Consider the following 15,837-nt stretch of genomic DNA (forward strand, 5'->3'; position numbering starts at 1 on the left):
CTCTCTCTCTCTCCCTCCCTCCCTCCCTCTCCCTCTCCCTCTCTCTCTCTCTCTCACACACACAAAGTGCTGGAGGAACTCAGCAGGCCAGGTAGCATCTATGAAAGCGTACAGTCGACTATTCGAGCCGAGACCGTTCGGCAGGATTCGGAGAAGTCAGCGTAAGAAGGTTGGGGGGGGGGGGCGGGGGGAGGTAGTACAAGGTGGCAGATGATAGGTGAAACGGGAGAGGGTGGTGAAGTGAAGAGCTGATTGGTGAAAGAGATAAAGGGCTGGAGAAGGGGGAAACTGATGGGAGACAGTAGAAGACGATGGAAGAAAGGGAAGGAGGGGGAGCACCAAATGGAGGTGGTGGGCAGGTAAGGGGATAAGGTGAGAGGGAATCAGGAAAGGGGGATGGTGAAGGGGGGCAATTACCGGAAGTTCGATAAATCGATGTTCATGGCATCACGTTGGATGCTACCAGTATAAATGTCTTATTTCTCTCTCTCTCTCACACACACACTCACACACACACACACACACACACACACACACACACACACACACACACACACACACACACACACACACACACACACACACACACACACAGTGTTCTCGGTGCTTTACTCTGAACCCTTGGGCAATACCATTGAGTTTTATGCCACTCTCCAGGGGTAATAAAATAATAATTCCAAGGAACTGCAAAACACAAAATGCTGGAAACACACGGCGGGTCGGGCAGCGTCTTTGGTGCGAGTGAACGTCTCAGTTCTGATCATCTTTGACCTGAGACATTAACTGTTTCTCTGCTCAACCCGCTCTTTACCCCCATCACTTTGTGTTCGTGTAAAACACCTGATGCACACAGTTATATTCCGGTCTGTAACTCCCCACCCCAACATAGTTCAATTTTCTATATTTTCTTTCATCGAACCCCTCTTTCTTATACAAAATATCTTTATTACAAATTCCGTGCTACGTGTACAAAGCAGCAACTAACACAACCACCACATTACAAATATACAATACACATTAAACTAAAGTGTTTCCATCTCTGTCAATGATGGCAATAGCCCCCCGCTGGAGCCCAGCGCTTGTCAGGGCGATCGGGCGATGAACGGTGTGAAGAGGGCGGGTGTGCGTATTTGCAGATGAGGCGAAGTGATGAGTGAGTGAAGGAGTGGTTGGAGAGGAGGCGGCAGTTCACGGAGGGGAATTAGGCAGGAATGGGAGCTAGAAATTGCGACAGGTAATCCGCCGTTCGGTGGAGGGGGAGGTTTTCAGCGCTCCGGGTCAAGAGGAGCGGGAGTGGAAACGTCGTGTACCGTAAGGACGAATGTGTGTGAGAGTCCGGAGGTGGGGGAGCGATGGCCGGGTGGGGGGAGGTGGGGTGGGACATTACGGATCACCCGGGCTTCCTGTCACCGCGGGGTCTCGGAGCGCCAGACAGGGACGGAGAGGGTGTGTGTGTGTGTGGGGGGGGGGGGGGGCGGGGGAGAGATCCAACAATCTACCAGATACATGAAACTGCAGATACTAGAACTGCAACTACTGGAACTGCAGATACTGGAACCTGCAGATACTGGAACTGCAGATACTGGATCTGCATCTACTGGAACTGCAGATACTGGAACTGCATCTACTGGAACTGCAGATACTGGAACCTGCAGACACTGGAACTGCAGATACTGGATCTGCATCTACTGGAACTGCAGATACTGGATCTGCATCTACTGGAACTGCAGATACTGGAACTGCATCTACTGGAACTGCAGATACTGGAACCTGCAGATACTGGAACTGCAGATACTGGATCTGCATCTACTGGAACTGCAGATACTGGAACTGCATCTACTGGAACTGCAGATACTGGAACCTGCAGATACTGGATCTGCATCTACTGGAACTGCAGATACTGGAACTGCAGATACTGGAACCTGCAGATACTGGAACTGCAGATACTGGATCTGCATCTACTGGAACTGCAGATACTGGAACTGCATCTACTGGAACTGCAGATACTGGAACTGCAGATACTGGATCTGCATCTACTGGAACTGCAGATACTGGATCTGCATCTACTGGAACTGCATCTACTGGAACTGCAGATACTGGAACCTGCAGATACTGGAACTGCAGATACTGGATCTGCATCTACTGGAACTGCAGATACTGGAACCTGCAGATACTGGAACTGCAGATACTGGATCTGCATCTACTGGAACTGCAGATACTGGAACCTGCAGATACTGGATCTGCATCTACTGGAACTGCAGATACTGGATCTGCATCTACTGGAACTGCAGATACTGGAACCTGCAGATACTGGAACCTGCAGCAACCAGTAAAGTGCCGAGGGAACTCAATGGTTTGAGCAGCATCTGAGAGGGCTGGTGACGCTTCCGGATAAAACCCTGCCTGAGGACTGGTAGTGTGGGGGGAGGGAGGGAGACAGTCCTAGATATCCCCTCCTTTAGAACATAGAACATGGAAATCTACAGCACATTACAGGCCCTTCGGCCCATAATGTGGTGCCAACCATGTAACCTACTCTAGAAACTGCCTAGAATTTCCCTAACACATAGCCCTCTGCTTTTCTAAGCTCCATGTACCTGTCTAAGAGACTCTTAAAAAGACCCAATTGTATCCACTTCTACCACCACCACCAACAGTGCATTCCACACACTCACCACTCTCTGAGTGAAAAACCTACCCCTGTCATCTCCTCTGTACCTACTTCCAAGCACCTTAAAACTTTCCCCCTCGTGTTAGCCATTTCAGCCCTGGGAGAAAGCCTCTGACTATCCACACAATCAAATCCTCTCATCATCTTTCACAGCTCTACCAGGTCACCTCTCAATCTCCGTTGCTCCAAGGGGAAAAGGCCGAGCTCACTCAACCTATTCTCATAAGGCACGCTCCTCAATCCAGGCAACATCCTTGTAAATCTCCTCTCACTCTCTCTATCCACATCCTTCCTCTAGTGAGATGACCAGAACAACCTGGGACAGGCCTCACAAGGGCCTGGGGTTTTACAAATCCTTGAGTTTTTGGACATCACACACCTCCTTGTCACATGTTTCCTTTTTCCCTGATGAAAGCTTCAATACCCTTCCTACTTCTACCCTAACTAGTCCATATTTCTTATACATTGTGTGTGTGTGTGTGTTGTCACGTACCCCGTGACAGGTTAAAGAACCAGCAGAATTGGAAAGCACATTGGGGTCTGGTATTACTATAAACTAATAGTGTTTATAAGTAACTAAGCAATACAGTAATATAAATGCAGATATATTGAACAGGTCAGAAATGATATATATATACACACACACATAAGTGTGGAAATAGGAACAAAACTCGGCTCTTTCAAACCTAGGGGTGGATGGATGTAGTCTTACGAAGATGAAGAGAGTTCAGTTCAATTTGAGGTAGTTAGTTGAGTCGCGTTGGAAAGAGAGAGAGAGGTGAGAGGTGAGCTGATGTCGTTGATCTTCCCGTTGTCTTTTGAAATCCCATTGAAGTCACCGACTGTGACCATAACACGTGCGACCATTCTTTAGTGATGGAATTATCACCCAGGCAAGGGTGGACACACAAATAATTCCCCACTGGTGGCACCTTTTTCACACCGTGAGAGCCACTGATCTATTTCCCTGAATCGATCCTCCAAAAACCCACCTTCATGTGGGCACAACAAAGCTCGTCTAAAACCGTGAGTCTGTGTTTATCGGCGGACCTGGCATTTTATCTCCGCGTGCTGGACACCAGCTGTCCATCAAGCTGCTCCGCCCTCCTCTCTCTGTAAGAACTTTACAAGCAGGTAAGTGTCCTTGCGGAAAGGTAAACAACTTGTACAGAAACCATAACATCAATCTTTCGAGCAGTCTCTGTCTCTCTCAATAGCAGCACAGTTCATAGGGTCAATTCTGGATCCCGTCACAACCTAGGGTCATTTCTGGCCCTGTCACAGTGTGTATTCTACATAGTTGCATGCTCATGAGGTTCAGGTGGAGATTCTGTATGCCTGTGTGTTGTAAAGCATATGCATATATACTGTACCACTGTACTTACGTTGGCTCTGCTGTTTGCTTGGGAAGAACCTATGAAGTAAATTGGTGAGAATTTTCCCTAGTTCCTGAAGCACGGCCACTAATTTTACAGGATCGCCCTATATATTCCAAGAATTGACAAATAAACTGCTGACTTTTGCAGGGTCTAACATCCCGAAGAAAGAAGGTCATAGAGACAACAATGTTCCTTCTTTGTGTACTGTTCATTGTGAGGTGGGAAGAAGACAGATGGTTAGGCTGCCCATTGGGAAGTCTCTGGTTGGGTAATGGAAGGCTTGCTGACCTTCCCATTGGTCTGTGCATGGACTCTCTGGACCAATGGTGAGAGATGGAGGTGGAACAGTTTGAGGTAGAGAAGGGGTGGTTATTCTGGGCTCAGAATTCCAAGGCATAAGAGCTAACGTTTGGGCAAATGACATCTTCAGGGTGTGAAAATTTGGTGTGGTTGTGTATAGTTACGGACTCTTTCACTCTTATTGAAACTGGAAGGTGAAATAGGCTAACGTGCCTCAGTGTCCAAACCCACCACATGGATTCGCTCAATTCTGCCTTTATGATTGTAGGCTGCTCTGAATGAGATCTGGAACACACTGAAGGAGAGGCAGAAGGCCATTGCCAGTGCCCAGATTAAACAGAAGCTGAACATGGCTGAGGTGGAGGTGAGTTCAGTGGACATTCCCTCCATGGTCACTCAGTTACTTGTTCTCTACCTGCTTGCTGACATTGGAATCAGTCTGAGCAGTCAATGGATGCTGCCTGACCTGCTGAGTTCATCCAGCTTTTCTACGTGTTGATTTGACCACAGCATCTGCGGTGTACTTTGTGTTTACTGTTGGAATCGGTCTGTCTTGCAGAAGGCTTTTGTGACTGAGATGGACCAGATTCGACTCTGCTTTGCTGAAATGACAGAGCTCTTGAGAGGAAAAGTCCAAAGTCTGGCCGAAGGGCTGGAAGAAAAGAAGCAGAACATCTTGAAAAGGATGGAATTGAGACTGGAAGAAATCCAGGAAGGTCTGACACGCATCGGAGTGGACCTGCCAAAGGCAGAGGAACAGCTGCAGGATGAAGACAGTTTTCAGCTGCTGCAGGTACAAGCTGGAGCAAACAGGATATGTTATAAAGTTAAAACAGAGAATATGAAGGTCTCCATGGTAGCGTAGAGTTCAGCATGATGTTATTACAGCACCAGGGAGCTTGGTTCAATACTGCTGCTGTCTGTAAGGAGCTTGTGCATTCTCCCTGTGATCCTGTGGGTTTCCACTGGGGGCTCTGGTTTCCTCCCACATTCCAAACGTGTAATGGTTAACAGGTTATCTGGTCACACAGGTGTAACTGGGCAGTGCAGGCTCATTGGGCCAGAAGGGCCTGTTACTGTGCTGTGATCTGTAAATATATAAAACATAAATATAAAAACAATTGGAGTACCTAACATTCATTTAAAAAGGAACAGACTATCCAGCAATTATCAGAAGTGGGTTTATGGATGAGTATGTCTATGAGTGTCTGTGTAATGCATTTATTCTTTGAGCTAATTGCTTGCCAGGGTATAATTTCTACTCCGTTGAGCAATCAGTTGAAGAAACTATGTGACTTGTCTAGACGGCACAATTAAATATTCCACTGGTGGGAAAATAACAGCAACATTTCACCATAAGATAAAGCAAAAACAAATTTCATGACATAAAGCAGGATATTAATTCTGATACTGATTCTTTTAATTTTTTTCTTTCTGTTTTTGAAGGGATTCTCAGAGCTGAGGTAAGTAGCTAATCGTGAATAAATATCCAAAAATGTTCAACATTGGGACATTTGCTTTGCTTTATGTACAGTCTCTCTATATGTACAGGTGTCCACAAGACCTGCGGCCTTTAGAATATATATCTGAAGATCTCTCTCTGGACTTACCAAGTGGCCTTTTAAAGTACGGTTTGTGGAAAGAGTTGGGAGCTGTCATCAGTCCAGGTAAGAAAGGAAGAGGTCCTTGGAGCTATTCACAGCCTCAGGATGTCCCAGGATGCCATTACACTAGGAAGAGTGAGATTACAATAATATTGCCAGGACTTGAGCGACTGAGGTAGAGGGAGAGGTCGATCAGGGTGGGACATTTTTCACTGGAACATATAAGAATGAGGGATGATCTTATAGAGGTCTGTAAAATCATGAGGGAAATAGACAGGGTGAATGTGTATAGTCTGTTTCCCAGGACTGTTTTAAAGTGTGAGGGAAGAGATTTAATATGGAACTGAAGGGCAGCTTGTTTTACCCAGAGACTGGCCATGAGCTGCCCGAGGAAGTAGTTGAGGCAGGTACATTAACAATATTAGAAAGGAACTTGGACAGGCACGTAGGTAGGAAAGTTTAAGAGGGAAATAGGCCAAGTGTGGGAAAATGGGACTAGGTTGGATGGGAATCTCGGTCCACGTGGACCAGTTGGGACAAAGGGCCTGTTTCCATGGTATATGACTCAATGACTCTACTTGGCTGGAGAGCAGTCCCCATTGTCATCAACATCAAACTTCAACCAGCAGCAGAGAGATTGAGCAGAATAGTTTCTAAGTGATGTAACTGCAGGATAAATATTGCCCACGATACTTTACACAGAACAGCACAAGTACAGGCACTTCAGCCCACAATGTCAATGCTGACTATAATTCCAATTCAAACTAATCCTATGTACTTGAAAATGCTCTTTTCCTCTCCATTTCCTGCCTGCCCATGTGTCTGACTAAATGCTTCCTAAACGTTGTTATATCTGCCTCACAATCACCTCTGGCAGCATGCTCTAGGCAACCACCACTCTGTGTAAAAAAAAACTTGTAAATCTTTAAATTCACACCCTCCCCACTGTCAGGTTACCCCTCAGCCCCCGCCACTCCAGAATAAACCATCCCAGATTGCCCAGCCTCTCGTTATAGCTCATGCTCTCTGTTTCAGATGGGGATTGTGATGAACCTCTTCTACAGCTTTGCCAGCACCTCCTGTGATGTACTGACCAGAAATGCAAACTATCTCCAAATACGGTCCATCCAAAATTTATTCGTACACTACAACATGACCTGCCAACTCCTAAGCTCAACACCCTGAACAATGAAGACAACTTCTTTGCCATCCTAACTACATATGTTACCACTCCCAGGGTGCTATGGACTTGCTCCCACAGACCTCGCTGCACTCCCGTGCTCCCAGGGGCCCTGCCATTTACTGGGCACTTATTTCTTACATTTGACCTCCCAAAGTGCAACTCCGCACACTTGTCTAGACTAAACTCCATCTAGCTTTCCTCAGCCCAAATACCGACTGACTATATCCTGCTGCACTTGCTGGACTCATTTTGCTTCATTTGGCGGATGTCTAACACATGACCCCTGCTCATGAGTGATTGGGAGAACCGTCTTTACCCAAAGGGCTGTGTAAATGTGAGCACCCCCCACCCCGCGTGGTTGCATTGAGTAAATGCAGAGATGTTTAAGAGGTAGATGGGTCACCATGAGGAGGAGGAATAGAGGGCTGTGCTGAGGAATTACTAGAGGAGGTTCCAGTGCAAGTGTTGTGACGAATGGCCTCTCTCTGTATAATTCAGCCATGATTATTCCTGGTTTTCAGTATTTCCCCCTTCAGTCCACCCTCCCTCCCCCCACCCATCCCACGATTTCAGAAACTCCAGGTCCCTTATCACAGTCCCTCATAATTTTCTACACCCTTCCACTCGCTAGTACCCTGCAGTGCCATTGGAATGGATTGGCCAAGGTTATGTGGGACTGCAGAGTAGCCTGCCTCCCTCTCCATGAGTCTACTGACTCCCACAGGAGCTTTCATTACCTTTGTATTAGACTGCCATGGTCAGTGCTGAGTTCTGCAGACAACTCCTGACAAGGACTGCACAGATTCCATTTTGGTCTGTGAATTGACTTGGCTGAATGCCCACTTCCTCCTTTTCACCCCATCCCTCACCTCTCATCCTCGTTTCGTCCTCCCATTTTTGTCCTCTTTCCCACACCACCCCCCCCTCCAATCCTCCCATCCCCCGTCATTGTGCCGTTCCGCCTTCTGATCCCATCCGGTCACTCACTACACATTCAGTTCACTTGTGGTCTCTCCCCTTCTCAACATCTCTCATCCTCCTGACACTGTCCAAATCCACCTTTCCCCTCCCCTACCTGCTGCAACATGCCTGTCATATTTCACTCCCCCCCCCCTCGCCACTCCACCGATCACCTGCAGACACCTGTCTCATGACTCCCCATGCCCTCTTTATTCTGGCCATTTCCCCGCTCCACTCCCATGTTGATGCGGGGTTTCAACCTGAAATGTTGCCAGTTTCTTTCTCCCCTTGGATGCTGTTTGATCCTGTGAGCTCCCCTAGCAGATTGTGAGCTGCTCCAGATTCTAACATCTGCAGTCTCTTGTGTCTCATCTGTTTGCGAAACGCTGGGGCGGTTCTTCAACATGTGTTACTGCGCGATTTTGCAAACTGCTCTGGTGATCAGAATTTCAATGATCTCTCTATGCAGCATGTGATTGCAGATTGTTATGGGCGTAGAGATACAGCTGCTGTCTTTTTGGGTCATAATGACTAACACTAGAGGGCATGCATTAAAGGTGAGAGGGTTAAATTCAAAGGAGATGCATGGGGCAAGCTTTTCTACCCGGGGGGTAGAGAATGACTGGAATGCACTGCCAGGGTTGGTGTGGAGGCAGGTATGGTAGAGGTATTTAAGATAGTCTTAGATAGGTACATAATGTGCAGGAAATGGAGAGATATAGACATTGTATAGGCAGAAGGGATTAGCTTAGTTAAATATTTAATGAGTAATTTGGTTAGTTTGGCACAACTTTGAGGACCAAAGGGTCTGTATTCTCTGTGCTTAGCAGACCAGCAACCCCACTTCCAGGCAAGTCTCCAGGATTTCACACCCAGCAGGGAGCACTGATGATTCCTCACCAGACAGTGGAGCTGGGACTGCGCTGGGAACCGATTGTGCAGAGGTGGTCCACGCATGACATTGAACGGCCGTCAGCAGAGGGAGGGAGGGCATGGAAGGTGTTAAAGAGAAGCTGGAGAGAGGACAATGGGGAGAGGGTGTCCGATGGAGGAAGGGAGGGTTCTAATGACCTATTGACCCCTTTCCTGAACACAATCTTTTTTTATTCCTCTTTCTGTCTCATCCTGAAAACTCCTAATGTACGAGCAGTGCCTACGGACAGAAAACCTGAAATAGGAACTAAAGAGTGAGCCATTCAGCCCTCCCTGTCTTTCCTGACATTTAATGGGACCACCCTGTCCCTGCTTGTTGGTTAAGTTATAATAAAAACAGAAAATTCTGGATGCACCCAGCAGGTCTGCATGAGGAGAAACAGAATTAACGTTTCAGCTCAAAGTCCTTTCGTCTGGACTTCATCAGGTCTTCATCGTGACCTGTTAGCTCTGTCTCTCTCCCCACAGAAGCTACCTGACCTGCTAAGCATTTCTAACATATTCTATTTTTATTAAATTTCAGTACTTTGACTTTCACTGAGCGAATGAACTGTTCCTCCATGTGCCCCTTAGTGCCCTCAGATTATTTCCTGTCGCAATCTCTCTCTGTGCATTGGGTGTGTACCATTAAACTCAGCCAGACTTCACTTCTGCATTTATCAATCACCCGCAATCTTCTGATTTCCCACTGTCTATTTCTAGGTTAGTTATTCCCCCTTCTAAATCTCCCTTCTGCTTCCAATTGCCCTGCCCAGCTAAATGTTCTGGCAATTCGGGGGGAAAAGGGGAGACATTTATTATACTGCAACCAGTAAGCTGTTGTTTCTGCTGGGCTTGTTACAGCACACCAGGAGGTTAGCAGAGAACAGATTGCAGAAGCAGCAGTGTGATATAGGACCAGGTAGCTTTTGGGACAACTATTGGTCAAAGTCAAAGTTGAGTTTACTTTCAAATGCACAAATACATGTGTGCACAGTGCAGTGGAAAACTTAGCTGCAGCAGCATGACAAGCCCTTTGCATCACGTACACAACATTCACAAGAAAATCATAAATGAGAAATAAATTCCACATTCAGAACAAGGAAACAAAGCCCATTGTAGTGAAAAGTTGTCAAAGTGTCAATCTAAGGAGGTAGTGACTAGGGTTGTTCAGATTGGTTCAAGAATTGAATGTCTGAAGGGAAGTAGCCGTTCCTGAACCCCGTGGAACTTGAGGCTTCTCTACCTCCTGCCCAATGGGACAGTAGGTGCAAGAAGACGGCATGGCCTGGGCAGTGATGATCTTTGATGGTAGAGACACACGAGACTTCAGATGCTGGATTCTGCTGCAACAACTGACCTACTGAAGCTTCTTACCTTCCTGTGCATTCAAACTAGCATTCCAAAGTCAGAGCCAGAGCTGTTCGGACGGAATATCCGTGTTCATTCCGGTTGCTGCGGACCCGTTTTCATGGGGAGTACGTGGGGTGGTGGAGGGCATATGCGGGTATATTCTGGGGGGAGTGTATACCACTAGGAGTCTAGCTTTTGGAGATCTGGCCTGATTGGGTGGTTTATTTTGCATGGGGCTGGCTGTAGTTAATTAATGTCCAGTGCCCCACGTTTTGTGTATTGCTCTCCCTAAACGTCCCACCCCTCCATAAGTCTGGACAGAACTTTCCCAGTCTAATCTTGGGCCCAGTTTTAAATGTTGCTGCTGTTTTCCCTCAGTGGGAAACTTCAGTTCAGTTCCACTTCTTCGTTTGTAATGTCCAGTCACAGGGTTAGTTTGAGCTTGCTGCAGTAATTGGTCTTGGGGTACGAATGAATCTCTGGCCGGCTCAGAGGAAGCGAGTCCCCCTCACCTGCCCTCTGTTGTATTTCACAGGCTCTGGCCCACTGACTCTTAACCCGGCCACAGCCAGCCCGTGGCTCTCCTTATCCGGGGATCTGAGCAGCACGGGGCCCCGGCCCGAGAAGCGGCCGCTGCCCGAAGACCCGCTGAGGTTTGACCCCAGTCCCTGTGTCCTTGCTCTCGGAGGGTTTGTGATGGGGAGGCACTACTGGGAGGTGAAGGTGGGCCACAAGATCTCCTGGACTGTCGGGGTGGCGAGCGAGCTGGCCAGGAGGAAGGGCAGCATTGTGCTGTCTCCCACCCATGGATATTGGACTCTGGGACTCAGGAACGGGGTGACATACAAGGCCTTCACCGGTGTCTCGGACGAGCTCCACCTGGAGCTGCAGCCCCGGGTAGTGGGGGTTTACCTGGACTACGAGGGGGGCCGGGTATCCTTTTATAACGCCGATGGGATGTCCCACCTCCACACCTACCACGACCGGTTCAGCCAGAGGCTCTTCCCGTTCTTCAGCCCAGGAGCGACGCTGGGTGGCAGGAACGCCGAGCCCCTCCGGCTGCTCCTTTCTTCTACCGGCGATCCCGGCCCGAGGCTGGCTGGGCCACCAGAGCCCGAACGAGAGGATGCCATCCTTGCGGCTCCACGCGGGGACCCCAGCGACGGGTTCCCGGGCAGGCGCTGGGACTGGGTCTGCTCCGCCCTGCTAATCTCCCTCGCCGCCGCCTGGCCGGGAAGAGCCGACTTCCTGGAGGTTTACTTGGTCTGCTGTGGTGTGCTGGGGTTTTCCGGCCTGTGGTGGTCTCTGCTGGATAACAGGAACCTGGCTGGGATCTCTTGGCGGTTCTGTGGTGTGCTGGGCCACGCTGGGCTCTCTTGCTTCCTGCTGGCTTCTGCTGGGCTCCCTGGAACCTGCCTGGTTGGGCTGAGTTTCTTCGGGTGGTGTCTGTCATCCCGAGGTTACACAGTCTCTTCCTGGCTGGCGGTGAGCTTCGGGGGCTTTCTGGGGCTCCTGTGGCTGTTGGACAATAATACTTGGATCTGGTGGGTCTGCTGTGGTGTGCTGGGATATGCTGGAACATTCTTATCATTGCTGGGCTGTGACAATGTCGCCCTGGTCTGCTGGTGGTGTTGTGGCACCCAGGGTTACGTTGGCTTGTGCCTTCTCCTGCTGTGCTCCTCTCCGCTCTGGGGTCTATTCTGGATCGTATCGGGCATGGTGGGGCTGCGTTTGTCCCGGAGGGGCTCCACACACAGCCCGTGGGCTCTGATGGGCCTGCTGTCCTACAATGCAGTGTGGTGTGTGCTGGTGGGCAACGCTGAGCTCTCTGCGATGTCCCTGGGCATCGGCACCTTAGCGTGGTGGCCGTGCTCCCGTCCTCACAGCAGCTGATCGGCCACTACAACGTCTCTCAGGCAGCATTTGCAAATTGACTTCAGCCGGCGGGTCTGCCGCAAAAGTCAAAGTGGAGTTTATTGCCATGTGCACAAGTACATGTATACACAGGTGCAGCGAAAAACTTACAAGATCATCACAGACACATAGCTTCAGAGAAGCAACATTCACAAAAGTACATACATTAATCAGAATCAGATTGATTATCATTAATGTTGTATCAAAATTGTCCTGAGACAACATTGCAATGTAAAGGCACAATTAAATAAATTCTGAAAAAAAGAAATAATGAGGCAGTGTTCACTGGTTTGTGAGCTGTTCAGAAATCTGGTGCCTGAGGGGAAGACGATGTTTCTTGACCCTGGATCTCCAGTATTCTGTACCTCCTCTTTGATGGTATTAATAAGAAGAGGCATGTCTGATTGCGAGGGTACTTAGTGATAGATGCCATGTTAGTAAGGCACCGCCTCTTGAAGATGCCCTCGTGGTGTGCTGGGTTGGATCAGGACACCAGCACCCCTCACCCACCTCCCCTCTGCTGACATCAGAGAGTTACTGAGCTTAACTCACTGTCCAACAACAAAACAATCTGCTGGAGGAACTCAGATCTGTGGTGGGAAAGGAAATGCTGTGTTTCAGGTCAAAATCTTGCTTCAGGACCATCTATTCCATCAATGCCTCTCATCTTTTTATAAACAGGTCTTCCCTCATCCTCTGACATGCTGAGAAATAAACAAGGATGATCCAACCTCTCCTTGTGGCCTATACTCTTGAGATAGGACATATCCCGGTGAATCCCTTCTGCACCCTCTCTTAAGCCTCCAAATCCTCATCATAATGGGGAGACCAGGACTACACACGAAACTCAAAATGCAGCCCAACTAAAGATGCATACAGCTGCATCATGACCAGCTGACTTATGTACTCAATATATTAACCAATGAGGGCAAGCATGCAGTGAACATTATTTACCCACTACTTGAGTTACTGCTTGCAGCCTTGGTCTTGCTCACAACAATCCTTCTGTGCATCAGTGTTCCAAAGTGTCCCATCATTTTCTGTACACCTTCTTACACTTGACACCTCACACTTTTCTGGAGTAACCTTCCTACTGCCATTTCTCTGCCCAAATTTCCTGCTGAATTCTTTGACGAGCTTCCCCGTGATTCACAGCATGACCACTTTTTGACTCACCAGACAACCCCGTTACATTTTTGTTAAAATCATTTTTATATTTCAGAAACAACAGAGGCCTCAGCACTAATCCATGTGAAACACCAGTGGACACAGACCTCCAGTCATAACAAGCCACCTTCTATGGTCAACCCAGTTTTGAATTCGGTCCACCAAATCACTGTGGCTGCTATATGCGTTAATCTGCAGGAGCAGGGCCCATGAGAAAACTTGTTGATGCTTTACTAGGGTCACTTAGGGTCTAGTACATTGTAGACAACATCCACCAACTTATTCTTGTCAAAAATCCTCTTCACCTCGATGCACTGCATTTCACCTTCCAACAAAATGGGTCCACAGCAGAAGCCATCTCTCTGACCCTACACTCATCTCTGAAGCATCTGCACAGTAAATACACTTAATACAGGTTATTGTTCATTGACTACAGCTCTACCTTCGGACAGATGGGGCAGATCAGCCTTGGACAGTAGCCTGCCTAGGAGAAGGAAAACTCTGATTTTGAACCTCTGCGGCCATACCCACTCATGGGAAAGGCTTCAGGAGTAAACCGCGAGGAAGAAATCTGGAGCCAGGGTCCCTAAGGCAGTTTGATGTTGTTTACAATTTTACTCTGGCAACCTCTGTGACAATATTGGTGCCATGATGTATCGGCGCTTGCCGATACATTTATGGTGTTGCAGAGCAGGTACAGAGGAAATGTCAGGGGTAAGTTTTTTACTCAGACAGTGCTGAGTGCGTGGAATGGGCTGCCGGCAACACTGGTGGAGACAAGTTGTCTGTAACTTGCCTTAGACTTCATCAGTGATATGGAGAGGGGGAACCTGCCATATGGGCAACAACCGGATCTTCACATCTTCTCTGGAGAGGACGCAGTCCACCACAGGCACAAACCCATCTCCTGGGATCGATGGCTGCCTACCTCTATAGCTCCGCCTTCAATCCCGTAATTCCAAACCAACTCCGCTATGAACTCCTCGAGCTCACTTTGCAACAGGACCAACAGGCCACAGTTAGCAAGGATAGGCATCAAAATCCCTGTGACAATGATCCTCAACAATGACTGCATCCTCAGCCTCCTACTTTCCCCCTTTACACTCATGACTGTGGGACAACACTCTGCTAATTCCACCTAAGGGTTTGCAATGGGCTGGATCACAAACAATTACAAGGCAGACTACAGGAAGGAAATAGAGATTCTGGTGGCATGGGGTCAAGACAACAACCTTTCCTCAAGACAAAGAATCTGGTCATTGACTTCAGGAAGTGGGATGGAAAGCATGTTGCTGTAGGTATTGATGATGCTGAGGTGGAGATGGCAGGAGTTTCAAATTCCTAGCAAATTTCACCGATATATTGTCCTGGTCCAGCCAGGAAAGCTCACCAAAGCCTTTGCTTCCTCAGGAGGCAAAAGAAATTTGGCATGTGCCCAGTGACCCTCATCAGTTTTTCTTGATGCACTAAACATATCCCATCTCGGCTTGACATGGCAACTAAGCTCCCCAAGACCAAAAAGTTGCAGAGTTGTGGATGCAGCTTGACACAACACAGAAACCAGCCTCCTCTCCGCAGACTCTGTACATTTTGCTGCTTTGGTAAAGCAAACATAACCAAAGGCCGACCCAGCCAGCCCAGAAACTCTCTCTTGCCCTCCCTCCCATTGGACAGAAGATACAAGAGCCAGAAACATGTACCACCAGGTTTAAGGACTGCTACTACCCTTAGTTATAAGAGTATTTATCATATTATCTGAATATGCTAAGATAGATTCTGGACAGCCACCACTTTGTTATGGCTTTGCCCTTCGTTCTGCCTGCACTTTCTCTGTAACTAACATTTTATTCTACTTTTGTTTTCCCTTGTACTATTTCAATGCACTGATGTAATTAAATAATGTATATGAATGGCATGCAAAAGAAGGCTTTTCACTGTACCCCCTTTCACTTAAACCAGTGCTCCCTAGTGTTAGAGGTGAGCAGTGTTGGGACTGGGAGGCAGTTGCAGGTGATGGATTTGTGGAGTTCACCTGCCACTATCTCTCAACTTTAACCCCACTGAGTTCCTCCAGCAGATTCTTTCTTGATCCAGATTCCAGCATCATAGAAACACAAACACTGAAAACCTACAGCACAATACAGGCTCTTCATCCCACAAAGTTGTACTGAACATGTCCCTACCTTAGAAATTACTAGGCTTACCTATAGCCCTCTATTTTATTAAGCTTCATGTACCTATCAAAATGTCTCTTAATAGGCCCTATTGTATCTGCCTCCACCAGTGTTGCTGGCAGCCCATTCCACGCACTCACCACTGTCTGAGTAAAAAACGTACCCCTGACATTTCCTCTGTACCTACTCTGCAACACTATAAACCTGTGTCCTCTTGTGG

At 48.0% G+C, this 15,837-nt stretch overlaps 1 protein-coding gene across 1 annotated transcript; it reads left to right on the forward strand.

Annotated features, from left to right (window-relative positions):
- The first annotated feature begins 100 nt into the window (after positions 1 to 100).
- LOC132394779 (zinc-binding protein A33-like) lies at positions 101 to 12,389 on the forward strand. The gene is made up of 6 exons (XM_059971186.1): positions 101 to 169; positions 4,619 to 4,714; positions 4,910 to 5,143; positions 5,797 to 5,813; positions 5,902 to 6,017; positions 10,898 to 12,389. The coding sequence occupies exons 1-6, from the start codon at positions 101 to 103 to the stop codon at positions 12,253 to 12,255; spliced, it is 1,890 nt and encodes a 629-aa protein (XP_059827169.1). The 3' UTR covers positions 12,256 to 12,389.
- The last annotated feature ends 3,448 nt before the right edge of the window (positions 12,390 to 15,837 follow it).

The sequence above is a fragment of the Hypanus sabinus genome, chromosome 5 (genome assembly GCF_030144855.1).
Source record: "Hypanus sabinus isolate sHypSab1 chromosome 5, sHypSab1.hap1, whole genome shotgun sequence".
Taxonomy (NCBI): Eukaryota; Metazoa; Chordata; class Chondrichthyes; order Myliobatiformes; family Dasyatidae; genus Hypanus; species Hypanus sabinus.